Source organism: Sciurus carolinensis, chromosome 8 (genome assembly GCF_902686445.1).
Source record: "Sciurus carolinensis chromosome 8, mSciCar1.2, whole genome shotgun sequence".
NCBI lineage: Eukaryota > Metazoa > Chordata > Mammalia > Rodentia > Sciuridae > Sciurus > Sciurus carolinensis.
In genome coordinates this window covers 97,418,642-97,432,939 of record NC_062220.1, presented here as the reverse complement: position 1 = coordinate 97,432,939, position 14,298 = coordinate 97,418,642, and the positions used below count along the sequence as shown (strand labels likewise).

At 36.3% G+C, this 14,298-nt stretch overlaps 1 protein-coding gene across 1 annotated transcript in view; it reads right to left on the bottom strand.

The window, feature by feature from the left end:
- Positions 1–14,298, bottom strand: part of Pou6f2 (POU class 6 homeobox 2) — a 463,599-nt gene that overhangs the window by 347,721 nt on the left and 101,580 nt on the right. The window contains exon 2 of the mRNA XM_047561027.1: positions 9,053–9,224. Within this exon, the coding sequence (XP_047416983.1) occupies positions 9,053–9,224 (172 nt within the window). The remainder of the gene's footprint in view (positions 1–9,052; positions 9,225–14,298) is intronic.

The following is a 14,298-nucleotide window of genomic DNA, read 5'->3' as shown; positions in this document are numbered from 1 at the left end:
GGAAAGTTTCCCAACTTAACTCAGATGATTCTTGTTTCAGATATTTATCCATTCACAGATTTCAGTGCAATGCATAGATTTAATTAAATGGATCTATTAAAATGTTAGCTTTATGTTCTATCGCGTTCATGCTTCTCCTCTTGCAAACTGCATGTTTCCTTTTTGATATGTTTCTGTTTTGTGCTATTTGGGTGCATGAAATAATATTGAAAAAAATGCAAGTTTTGATGAAATGCAGCTTGCTCCCCACACCACTTCCACATCTATACATGTTTAAACACAGGAAAGTATGGTTTTCCACTCAATTTTTTTTATTCTCTTCTGCCCTCAGTTGATTTTGGCAAAAAGTCACTCTGCAATAATAATTTTTCATGCTTTTTAAACAGCTTCAAATGTTTGCATTTTCAAATCAAATTAATCCCTTAGCCTCTCTCCTACTCTGCCAGTGATGATTCTCTCCTGCAATGAGTAACCCCAAACCATTAATTTGTAAAAATAAATCTTGCCATATCGGTACTAAAAGACAAATCACCACATATGTGGCCATCAAGAATTGCAAAAGGAGATTAATTATACCACACTATTTTATGGTACATGGTTAAAATGTGATTTCTTTGTTTCGTATCACCCACCCACCCACTCTGCCTTGGTATAGATATATGTAAATGTATTTTTTAGGCATTTGGAATTCTTACAGGACTGTGTAACAAAAATTGTGCCTACTGTTTAACAAATTCCCTTTACTTAAAAAAGAAAGAAAAGAATAAAGGTTTTTATTGTCATATAAGGATATCCCACAAAAAGACAAAAAATTAGGGTCTCAATATTTTGGTCCCAAGAGTCTTCCCTAGCTTAGGTAACTTTGGTATACTTTTAAAAATACATAATTCTCTATAAGTCAAATTGTTTAGAAACTCAAATTACTTTACTGAATTAAACTGCACAAATTCTGAGGAATCCTGTTGTCTCCTCTGCTCAGTGAAGGGCAACATCTAAGAAAACACTGGCACTTAGATTCTAGCCTAAGTGTGCCTGGAGCAATACTGTAATATAATTAGTGGTGCTTTATTATAAACATTAATTTCAAAAAGTTTACTTGGGAACTATTTTTTAGAATATACAGAAGTATGGTAGAAGTACATTTAAGTGATGTATGGATAGCATGAACTAAAAGAAAAATTACTATTATAAATGTATTTTATGATAGAGAAAATACATACTACAAATTTGGCAAGACAATCTGAAGCAACATATATGAGAAAATAAGGAGATAAACACCATCGATGCTCACAATAGTTTTCATGGATAGCATTACATTTGTTTGCCACATTCATAAAGAAAAGAAAATACAGGGAACCAAAATAAAGTATGGAAATGATAAGAAAATGCAAAAAGACCATTATTATTTTTAAGCTCAGTGTTGACCTTAGGCTTTAAATATGGGTTTCTTGGTTTTCACAAACTTTTGTCACAATTCTCTCCCTCTCTCTCTCTCTCTCTCTCTCTCTCTCTCTCTCTCTCTCTCTCTCTCTCTCTCTCTCTCTAATAGAATAAATTAAAGTAATAAAAGGTATTTGGAAAGTACATCAATCAAGAAAAACAATGATTACTTTATAGGAAAAGATGAAACACTAAGAAAAGTATTAATGCCAAACACTATATGGCAGGATGAACCTGTTCATTTAATTGTGAAGTCATTTTGTGTTGGCTCTTTGGAACCTATTTTATGGGTTCTAAAAACACCCTCATGTTCCACCTTCTTAGACTAAACTAACAAGTTTTTTGGAAGGTTATTTTTCTAAGATAAATTTTAACTGTCTTAATGAATGCAGTTTTCATTATAGATTCTTATTCTGAAGATTCTTATTCCATAGATTCTTCTATAGCCTTCAGTTTAGCAAACCGCTTAAGCATTTAGCTGAAGTGTAATGATATTACTTAGTTTCTCTTATTATAATCTGATCAGTTTTTCCTTGTATTTTCAAATAGTTTTGATGGCAGTGCAGTCCTCCAATAAAAGAGACTTAGACTACATTAGTCACGTTGTTCCATGTTTCTAATTTTTAAAAATTATATTCTTATTACATATAAGAACTTTAAGGCACTATGAAAGGAAAGACTAAAAATTTTGAGCATAGATTTTCTTTTAGATTATCAAATAAAATACATTCATATAATATACTAGGGAAAAATAGTAGCAGCTATTTATCTTGAGTAGTGTGGTTTTAAATATTATTTTTGAATACTTACAAAACAAAGTTAATTTCCATTACTCTGAGAATGACAAACTTTCTATAACCAAGAAAGATTAAGTGTTATTCTTTCTGCCCTTTGTGTTATACTAAAAAGACTGAGTCCATTTCTGATAGGTCACAATAGTATGACAACATAGAGTAAGAGATGTCACCAAACAAGTCCTCCAATGTTTTGTATTTTTGCAAAACTGACTCTGATAATCAGAAGGTGAAAGTTTGCATTTCAAAGATTAAAATCAGGTCAACATGTTAAGTAATCAGATATCACCAGATGCCCCCGTATTGCCAAAGCCCAAATACTCCTTTATAAGTGAGTTTTAATATTACTTGATGTTATTTCCTAAGTTCAGCACTGGTAGACTTAGAACCTCATTCAGAGTCAGGGCATGATGAGTTGTATGTTCAACTGTAAAATACCATATAAAAAATTAAAACAAATTATACTCAGTTGTTTCTAAGAGAAAAAAACATTTGAAATGTCAAAGGACAAATATTTAAAAAGTAAGACCGAAATGGTATGTATAAAAGGACAGCTGAACAAAAACACCAGCAAAGTACAAAAACTAAGAAAACAACAAACGAGAAAATTTCAGAGCCACGCTGGATATTAAAGAGAAACCTGGTCGCTGGAGAATGGCAACTGTTACTATGAGCTTTCCATAGCTACCTCTGCCTTTGGATATTTTTAAAAAATTTATTAACCTGACAGCAGGAAACTTTATACAGATTGCCCCCTGACAGGGTGCCAGTTTGGTTTAAACACTTTGCTATCCTTTTCTTTAGCATAAAATATCAAGAACCATGTTAAGTGGAGCCAGGTGCATATTTGGGCAAATGTGCCTTCTCCTCTGATTGCCTCTGCATTCCCAGGGAAGGTCTGAATAATCAGGAGCAGTCCAACAGCAGAACTGAACTCTCTACCTTCCTCTTCACATCTACTTTCTTTTTAATGTGTGAATGTGTGATGTATTATTAATCCCCAAACATAAACCAGCAAGGTCGTCAATCAAAGAAAGTACCAGTTCTCTCACAAATTATCTGTTTATTGTGTAATAACAAACAAGGCCCACTTGAAACAGTCAACTTAAATCTTATTTCTGAAGTGGGAGAAAATTTTATTTGGTCCTTTCTTGAAAAGAATAATGCTAAGTCTATAATTAAATTGGGTAATTAAGAAAGAAGGCAATCGACTTAAGGGATGAGCCTTGGAAGCTTGAATCTGGAATGTACCTTTACTTATTAATTATGACAAAAACTGGGCTAGGTGAACTACAAAAACACTGTAATTCCAGGTAACCTTTAAGTCAGAAATATCCAAGACACTCAAAACACTAAAATGGACCATTTAAAGGGGTGATGGTGTACAGATTAATCTAATTTCTAATACCTTGCCTTATTTTGAACTCACAGAACCATTTAACAACAAAATACGAGAACCACAGCATTTGAAATGAAAGGAAAAAATGAAAAGCCACAGGAGCATTTTGACTTATGAATGCACTACTATGTAGTATTCTTGGGTGCTGTAATATTGAACTTTCATCTTTAAACAGAGTCCTGCCCTGAGCAACCCAGGCATGGCAGAGATACCAAAGGAAGGCACTAAGGAAGTCCCCACTGAATCTTCTGCCACATACTTCACTGAAGGGCCACTTAGAAAAGAGCATACCTCAATGAATGAATAAACTGAGAAGTTTGAACATTGGCGATTTTCTATCTAGTATTATTTTCATTTCAAAGCTTATACACTAATGCTAAAGTAGCTTTATTATCAATGCAGCATTACAATGAAAAAAATCACCAAACTGAATTTGTCTAAATATACACAGCCTCACACTGATTTTTTGAAGAGGTATCTCAGTGCATTAGATTTTTTAAAATGTTAGAAATGTATCTAAATATGCATTTGTCCCCTCATGTAGTCAGAGCAGCACAAAAAAGATCTGTTTGACTATTAAACTATAATTGTTTTTTGAAAAAATACCTTATCATGCATCCCACTTATTTTCACAAACACAGGTTTCTTCTGATTTCTTTTAAATAACTGTTTTTGCATAGACTCTATTATTCACATTATTTGGTTGACACGAAAATATGCTGTTTTAATATTTTCCTAGTAAAACACACTTTCTTCCATGAAAAAAAGGGCATTAATTTTCAATTGAAAAATATTCAAACTTTTAAAAATATAGAAGTATGGTCCATATTTTTTAAAAATATATTTCTCTAGAGAATTTTCTTCATCATCTTCCAGTTAAAACCCTTTTGGGCTTAAGCTGTATGTACTGCTTACTGGCTTCAGCATATTATATCAGAATATTATGAATACCCAAGATATCGAAACCTTGAGAGAGACGTTTAAATAAAGTAACGAAGACAGTGATCCCATGATGAAGGCCTCCCCTCATGCACAGGCAAGTATGCCTGGAGTACAGCCCCCATAATGCCCTGCAATGACCTCCACGCTGACCTGCAGAGACCACTGTCTCAAGGGGTGACAGACAATTTAGTCCTTTATCCTTTTGTCATTGAAAACGACTCTACTGCCATAAATTCTAATCAAGTCAAACTAGATGGCAATTTGAAAAAAAAAAATCTTATAATGCATGTTTCTGTGAGAAAGATCACTGAAAGGAAAAGATAAACACAATAGATAGTGTATTTCCTAGAATGGAGGAATCACTGGCCCAACTTTCAATCCTTTTCTAATAGTTCCCAGATAAATGACATTGAAAATACCCACTCTCACAAATATCATTGCATGCAATTTCTTTTAACCTAGAAAAACACAATATCATTGGAGAAAACCAATCGCACATTTTTATTTCAGGTACAATGTTTATGAATGTTGTGTTTCCATCTCGGCCCAGGATTCTGAGCTGTGAGACCAATTCATGTACAGAACAAGCCACCGAGACTAACACAGCCACCCAAGGTAGTTGAAACTTGAAGGAAAGCAATCATGAGACTTAACTTTAAATAATAAAAAATTTTCCCAGGAGAAACACTGTTAATAAATCATCTTTCATCTCAAATATATATGGGGAAATATTTAGGGCATGTTTTATGAGGTCTCACTTCTTCAGCTGAGAGTGCATGGGGAAACTTTAGTACAGATCTTTTTCTGGGGATATATATTACTTTTATCTTTTCTGCAGCCATTTTCCTGACCAAGTTGTTGATGCTACCATTTGAATTTTAGCATCCAACTTGACTGAATGTGGAACACTGAATTCTTGATGGGCATAACTAAAAACGAAGCACCACATTGACACAAGTGCTATAAATGTCACTAGAGAAACACAACAATTTCTTCCTTTGGTGATTGTTTGCAAAAGGCCAGTTTTGAGAATGGTTTCCAATATGTACATCACTAGTCACAAATTCAACGACTGGCGCTGTGTGGTATCACTCACTTGATCACGCAGCTAGAGTATCATGAGACACAAGCACCAGATTCTCTGATAATGCCTGGACGTGCAAGCCTGTGCTCCCCTGTACTGCTTCCTGTGTCTCAGAGCTTAGCATAATACAGTCATGAACTACAAATGGAGATAGTTATTCTACAGGCTTTACAAGAATAAATAATGCACCACTTAATGATATCACAGCGAACGACCTCACCACATGTTCCTCAATGAAATGTGGATTCATCTCTCCTAAGTGTACTTTAGTTTCCATGGCTGTTCAAGTTAAGCAAAACGGTTCCTCTGATGTAATTACTTTATAAAGCACAAGGGCCCTTTTCTGAACTTTCTACTTAGGCTGGCATATGGCTTCTTGCTTTTCCTTCTGGTATGCTGAGCGGCTCAGAGCACTGAAACGTTCTGCACAGTATGTTTCCCTTTGGATACTGTTAAGTGCAGAGGTGCAATTTAAGGAGAGGCATAAAAAGCCCAATGGTTCCTGGAATTTCCTTTGTTTATCCATAGAGGGCATCAGTATTAGCCTTTCTCCTGCAGTTTTGGGCTGAAGGTGCCATACTGTGAGAGAAACAGGCTCATCCTCTGGACTGTTAATTTGAACAAGATATGGATGAAGGAATAGCCTATAAAGAAACCCACTTATACTGAAATTTCAGGTATAGTAGGGAAATTGAGCTCTTCTTGTCCCCCATTGTTGGGCAATGTCTCTCCATGACATTAAATATGTCAATATGCACATAATTTGCCTTAATCTGCCCTTTTCATCAAAGAAACACTTTTCAATACTACAGTGCATAATCTATAAGAATTATGGTTTGAGAGAGAGTACATATTAGAAAAATCATAGTTTAGAGAAAAACATGAATGTTCTCAACTATTCAGGAAGAATGCACTTCTTCATTATCAAGTAAATAACATAATCTGAACTACATCTAAAAGCAAAATATAAAGACCTGAACAAATGCACATCAAAAATAAAAAATAAAAATAAGTCCCTTAAATAGTGTCATCAAAGTTGCTAAAAATTCTGAGAGAGAATTATTCGAGAAAGTTTTCAGCCAGTTACATGAACTAGAATCCCAGGACTAAGTCCTAGTGATATTTAAAAGTAAGAGCACAACAGACCCCGTAGCTAAGAAAAACTTACAAAAACATTGGGGTGATTTCTTTCTATCTCATACTGTCTTCAATTTTTTTCTCAAGTTTCCCAACTGTTAATCTACTGATTTCTTCTTTACCTAACTGGAAAGATTCACATTGTGTTTGAAAAATAATCTAGAGACCAGACATGAAGTAAATATAAACAGAATCTAAGATATAGGATATAGATTTTGTTGGGTTCTTTCTCACAAATTTAGAAGTTGAGAATCTCAGAATAATGGTGGGTGCCTTCCAAAACTTACTATGATTTTTAAATTAAACTATAACTCCTTAACATATGGATTATCATAAAGATTTCACTTAAAATGTATTTTCAGTAAACTTTTAATTCAAATCTATTTGACCCTCTGTGATTTTTCAAAGTTTATTTCTCTACACATGCAAATCAGCAAGAAGTAGAATTTAAAAATATATTAATAATTTTCAACATTAGAATATCTAAATAAATATTGAGAAGCCAAACTAATCATTCCTCTACTGGTTTGCTTGAAAGAAAACAATTTGGGTTATAAGCCCAAGTCTACAAACATTTTTTTTTTTAAAAAAAAAAGCATGCAGAGTTTATGAACAAATAATTAGTATCTACAGTTGTGCTGAATTCACTTTCTTAAAGTCAGAGTACTTAGAATACTCAGCCTCAGAGGAGTTAGAGCATGATTTTGCCTTCTTCTATTTTATAATTTTATTTTACCTTTATCATTAGCCTCCTCAAATGAAATGAGTGTTTTTAGAACATAACTCTTCCTATGTAGATAAAAACTTAACCGTAACAAAATACTTCTTTAGAGTGAAAATGCTAAAACCTTAACACATAGGTTTGGAAAATTTATATCAGAGATTAAACCCTCTTGAAGAAAAGGTAAACTTGCAGAACTTCTTGACATTTGAATCTGTCATATTCTTAAGTACAAATCAGTGTTTTACCAACAAAAAATTTAAAAGGCAAAGTTTCTTTGCAGCACCTCTGTGATGTTTGAGTGAGCATTTAAAAGTAGGGAGAATCTCTCTGTGGAAACTGGCCAAGAGTCACACAACTACCAAGGCAACTAAAAAAAAATAAATAAGGTCTATTTTTTAAACGAAATTAGTAACTCTTTTAAGAATCTGTGCAATGATATTGTTTGTCTTTGAAAGTTCAAGCACATGACTGTTTTTTAACCTAAGAGTAAACAGTTCTCTGTATGACATTTGTATCAGGTTAGTATACTTACAGATATGTGTGCATGCACACACAGACACACTCGAAAATAATTAAAAGCAAGTGTTTCAGAAGCAATTGTTCTGAAAACCTAATGTCACTCTGAACCATAAAGTGCTTCTCCAGCAGAGACATCTATCAACATCTATCACTCAGGAAGGCGCCTCAACAACCCGCTCCCCTTTCTGATTAGAGATCACAGTTGCTTGAGTTGGCTTACAGACTGTCATCTGTTTGAATGACAGATGTCTTTGCTGGAGTGGCACTCTGCTTGTTCTTGTTTTGTTTATGAAACAGAGATTCCTGAAAGGTCCCGTGTGCTGCCTTCACATTTAGGATGAGGCTACAAACATAATGTTAAAGGGGAGAGGGGCAGGGGAGGGATTCAAGAGACCCATTTTCTTCCCTTAACACCCTTTTAAAAGAAGAGATATTCATTCTGACTGTGATGATAAAATGTTTATTTCTTTGAGCAACTCCCGTAGCCACCTTTGTTTACCTGGCATAGCAAGACTTGTATCGATATTTTCCAGTTTTCCTCTCTAGTCTTTTGACTACAGATAATAACTCTTTACTCTCCTTCCCCTTAACAAAAGGCTGCGAAGCAACCCGAAACCGAGTCGATATTTATTCAATAAATGTTAACCAATTCTCACAATGGAACTGATTTCCTGATTACTATTACCATTTTCTTTTCTTTTCGTTTTTCTTTCTTTTCTTTCTTTCTTTTTTTTTTTTTTTTCAAATAATTTCCAGCCTGGGGAATGCCAGCAACATTTAACAAGTCAAAATGGGCAGCGAATAAGTTCCTTGTTGGTAAAAGTTTGGAGGACATCCTCACAGGCAGCTGGAATCGGCTTCGGTGGCTTAGCACCTCCAAGATGCGAAGCTCCTCTTTAGTACTTACGAGAAAATTGAATGAACAACAGGGGAAAAAAAAGGGGGGGTGGGGGGCTGAATTGCTCTTCCGGACAACATGGTAGGACTGAAATGAAATACCTAGACAGACTTACCGAAGAGCTTGCTGGGAGTGTCCTCGCTGTCATTTGATTCCACAGGCGCAAGCAGAGGCTCATTCAGCTCGCTGTCTGAAGTAGCAGCCTTGTCCTCACCTCTCAACTCCGCATTCATTTCACTCCGCGCTGACAGCAAGGGCTTCCTGACTTGTCCAGCTATCATTGGATCCTAGGATGGGGGGAAAGAGTGAAGGGGAGGAAAAAAAGTGGCAGCTTTAGAGTGCGTGTCCTCTCTCTCCCTCTCCCTCTCTCTCTTCTCTCTCTCTCTCTTCCACACACACACACTCTCCCTCTCTCCTCTCTCTCTTATCTCTGGCTGCTCCCGCTGTTATTGCTGGCTGCAGTCAAGTGAAGAGCTATTACAGATCCGATGAGTTCTCCATTACTCCCCACCCTATTAAAGCTCAACTAGCATGTGAGAGATTCAGGAGCTTCGGAGGAGAGAGAGAGGGAGAGAGAGAGAAAGAAAAAGAAAAAGAAAAAAAAAAAAAAAAAACTTCTTTGAAAGCAACCTAACCAACACAGCTTTAATTGTGGGATGTGCTTTTGTGCGGAATGTTTTTACACCTTGTTCTGTCTTTAATGCAGTAAGAAAAAAAGAAAGTGCTGGGTTTGTACTTCAGCAACATACCTTTTCAAAAAGAGCACCCTATGGAGGAACCACGGGCTATTTTAAGAAGCCTTCTCCCTGGGGGAGAAGCAATTAAACCCTATCCCAAGAGCAGAGAAAAGAGACAGGGAGAAAAGAGACCTCGAAATGCTTTCAATGGAATAAAAGATATTTCTTATGTAAATTCTATAAGCAGCCTTAGAAGTTGACTTCACTGGTCCCAGATTGGGGACTGAAGCTGACCCCAAATCAAATGAACATTTTAAAGCAAACAATACACAACAAATGATTAAAATTTTTTAAAGGAATTGGGAAAATACTTACAAACTGTGTTCAATAATTCGGATACCTAGAGCATCATACGCCCAGAGCATTAAAGAAAAAGAAAACAAAAATCACCTCAAAAAAAGGCAAATTTCCCCCCAATAATTTAAATCTGCTTTATCTTCAGCTCATTTAGGAGGACATGTTAAGATCAGAAATATTTTCCAAGTGTAGCCTTTTATTCCATTGCAAACTAAGATGCATAATATTGCTTTGGCACAGATATCGGATGCAGTAGGAAAGGAAAAGCAAGAAGTGCCCTTTTTTCGTGATCTGGGAGCTATTTATTGCCAAGTTCATGCCTAAATGGTTCCTGAGCAGGAAACAGGTGACCAGCACAAGGAGCAGGTGGGGCAGCTGCTCCCGGGTCCCATCATTACATTGGTTGCGGTATGCCTGTGGTTGTTTTTTTTTTTTTTTTTTAATGTATTCATGCCTGAAAAGTGAATTTGATATGACACATGATAATCTATGAAAATGTTAATCAATACAAATAGTTTAAGCTGTCATCAAATGCACTTCTTTAGTCAATACTCATACCACTGAAAACAATGTCACTGTCACCAGGGCTTAATTTGCACAGCACTTAAATATTGGACTCTGTGCATCAATGCACTTCTTCTTCAAATACTGTAGGTAAACACATTTTCTCCCTATTTAAGGCTAAAGCACTCAGCACGCATTTAGCTGAGCTGAATCCTCCCTTTTGAATACCTTGATAGGTCCACTGGAGGGCAAAATTAATACTTAATTGAATCTCACAGTCATCAAAATAATCAATACTTTTTTATTATTTATTCTTTACAGTCTGTTGACTGTTTCAAACCTCTGAGGGAATGGTGGAAAGGATTCATGGCTTTGAAACACTGTCATTTAACAAGGTAATTTTCAGTGGGGCATTAGGGGTTGTGAAACATATAATAAAACAAAAATGGTGGCTTATAATAGGAAGAAAGAAAAGAATTATATTTCTGCCATCTAACAAAACAGGATAAATAAAAAAGCAAGTGCAGAGAGAGAGCTAGAAAGGAGGGGGACGAGGGAGAGAGAAAGACTGGCTTTTGAAGGGTTTTATCATATCAAGAGCAGAGCCAAGCTTTCATAATGCTGACATTTCTCATCCTGACAATCCTAAACAAGTGGAAAGGATGAGATCGCAGATATCATCTTTCATCACATTCCCCAGCTTAAGAACCAACATGACAGCTCCTCTCCCCTTTACACTGTTAATTACTAAATAAAATACTACTCTCTGTCAGCATCAGATTATTGCAGATAGCGACCACAAACATTTCTCCATTGTTTTTCCCCCTCTGAAATGGTGATACCTACCTTGAACTCTTTAGGAAATAGATTAGGCTTGTCTCGCTCTATTGTAAATATTTGAAATAGAATCAATGTCATCAATGTGGTCGATCCACAGTATTGTCAGCCTAAATTTGCTGGTGATAGATTAGCATCTCATTCACTGGGTTTGGTCTCTGGGATTTGGAGTGTTTGGAACTTAGAGGTGGGTGGGGGAAGCCAGGCAGAGGGGAAAGGAGACACACAATTCTCAAAATCTCCCCAGATTTCTTCCCTAGATTTTTAAGAAAGATGGCATGCTTGAATTCCTCTGATTCAGTTGTAGGGTGGAGTGGGGTAGGGAGGGGAACAACATTGCTTTTCCTCGTGGCATTTGTTAGTACGCTAGTCACATGATGCAGAGAGCCCAGGTTAAAATTCTAGAACACTCTTTTTACTTTATAGAAGGTTGACAACTGTCTAATCTGAAGGAAGAAGTGTGACTTGTGCCTTTGAAAACCCCGGTCTCTGTGGCCGCCCTGCTCATTTGAGCGTTTTTTAAAGGTAACGTTAATGGTAAACTTCTGTTGAGATTGGCATTCCTATGATAAGCCAAACACGATTATTCATGTGTCAGTGAATATCTGGGTAGATTTTAAAAGGAATATTCTCTTGCTTTATTTGTGAAGGGTCAAAATTGAATCCCAAATCACACTGAGGAGCTGAAATGCTGCTGTGAAGTTCAAATGTACTTAAATCTTTAAGATGCTCAGTCCAGCTGATGTGTGCAAAGGATGTACTGGCAGATGGTATGTATTCACTGACCATTAGCTCTTCTTCCTTAAATTATTTTATGTTCTTCATACATGGTTAGGTTCCCAACTAGTGCCTCTCAGTGACCTAAGCTTATAAAATTGAGTTTGTCATTCGAGTACTTACTTGATTTTTCACCTTATGAAACACTTTGTTTTCCATGATTCAGTTACAGTATATGATACACACACACACAGAGAGACATACACACACCCATACGTACATACATGACATGGTTAAACAGCAAACCCCCGCAAGGCAGAGAACAGACTGCTTTTAATCACAGCTGCAGTCACTGGGGGGTCCATTTGAAAATGTGTCACTAGCAGTAACCACTGAGTACAGTCTTATAAGTGATGGGGGAGTACCTCTTTTAAGAAGCACTCAGCTTAGAAGTTTTTCTCTCCCTGTAAAGAGCTATGGAAGTCTATAAAATCCTTTCTTCTGGAATGACGAAAGCATTTTCCAACATGAACCTTTGTAGATGCTTGCAGAAACGTAAGAGAGCTGTAGCTTCAGCTTGTACAAGGATCACTGCAGCAACAAACAGGAACAGAAATAGCTAGTGAGAGTGAAAAATAAAATAGGGTTGATGAAGACTTCTTAAAATTCTGAAAATGGAAACTTCCCTGCAATTTGTTTAGGAACCTTGATAGAAGAAAGTGACTGATTCAATATGGAACAGTGTCAAAGGTACAAGAATGGGGCATAGGCTGTGCTAATGCAGGACACTCGCAGGTCATCAGAGATCTTAAGTATTCAAGATGGTGAAAAAAGAGAAGCTGAGAGGTAGTTTCCATTAGCAAAGTCTCAACAAAAAGCTTTACCATGTCCTATAACAAACAAAAGAATAGCATCAACATCAGAACTGCACAATAATTTTTAAGTCTCCTTCAGGCATTGTTAAAGAATAAAGATAAGTCCCATTTATTAAATGCCTTTAATAGACAAGTTCTTCAGAGTATCCAATGTTTTATGGACTGAGGTTCAGAGAGGCTAACTGACTTGGCCCAGAAACACACAGCTAAGTGGTAAAGCTGCATTTTGAACCCTAGTAGATTTATTGCCAAAGATCAGCATCTTTTCATATTCATAATAGGCACCTGGTGAAAAAACAAAATCAAAAACAAGACTCATGGATATAGTAATTCATGGGCATCCCAGAACTTAAATTATGGACCAAAGAACCTGTGTGGCTATGCTGAGTGTTAAAGTCAGGATGATCAATTCCCAGAGCAGGCTGTGCAGTATCTTCTTCCCTACAGAATAAAGGAACTAGCTGGAAGCTGGACATAGTGGTGCACACCTATAGTCCCATTGACTTGGAGGCTGAGGTAGGAAGATCACAAGTTCAAGGCCAGCTTCAGCAACTTAGCAAGACCCTGTCTCAAATTAAAAATTAAAAAGGGCTGGCAATGTAGTCCAGTGGTAAAGTGTCCCTGGGGGTTCAATCCCCAGTATCAAGTATGTATGTATGTGTGTGTGGGGGGAGTGTGTATGTGAACAAAACACTTTTCTGGCTGACTCTGCTTGAGTGAAATCTGTGGGACAATATGGTACAGGAGACAGGACATCAAAGAGCATCAAACATGCAACCTTGTGTTTGGCTTCACTCACTAGTTAAATGTAGCAATCCACTTAACTACTGTGGGTCTTGGTTTTCTCATCCGGAAAGATGAAGAGATTTTGAGGGGGGAACAGTATTTTCCAAAAAGCATTCCACAAAACACTTTTTTTCAGAGATGCTCTACCGTAAATGAGTTCTGCTTTTGTACTCATGTGGAAAATAAGCAGGGAATCTACCAGGGAAGAAACCCATCTAACTCTGTTCAACCTAGCATTTCCCAAAATTCCCTGATGGTGGAAGGCCTTTTCCTTACAAAATTATAATGGTACTAATAGACCCAGGATGTGCCAGCTTAGATTATCTGTAAATGATAGTATTAAGTTTTAGCAATTCTACAATAGGAAAGACTTCCAGAAGCAACTATCTGCCTAGTACTTCTCACATTCTAATATTAACCTAATTAATATTCCTTAAAAATTCTTTTATGTGCAATCAGTATACATTTGTATGTGGTTTAGAAGAGATCAACTGCATAAACTCTCACCATAAACTAATTTCTGATATCCTTTAATATAATGTTTAATTGGAGATGTCCTAGTATATTCTGTTGTGAATATTTATTTGAAGAGTAGATAAAGGGTGCTA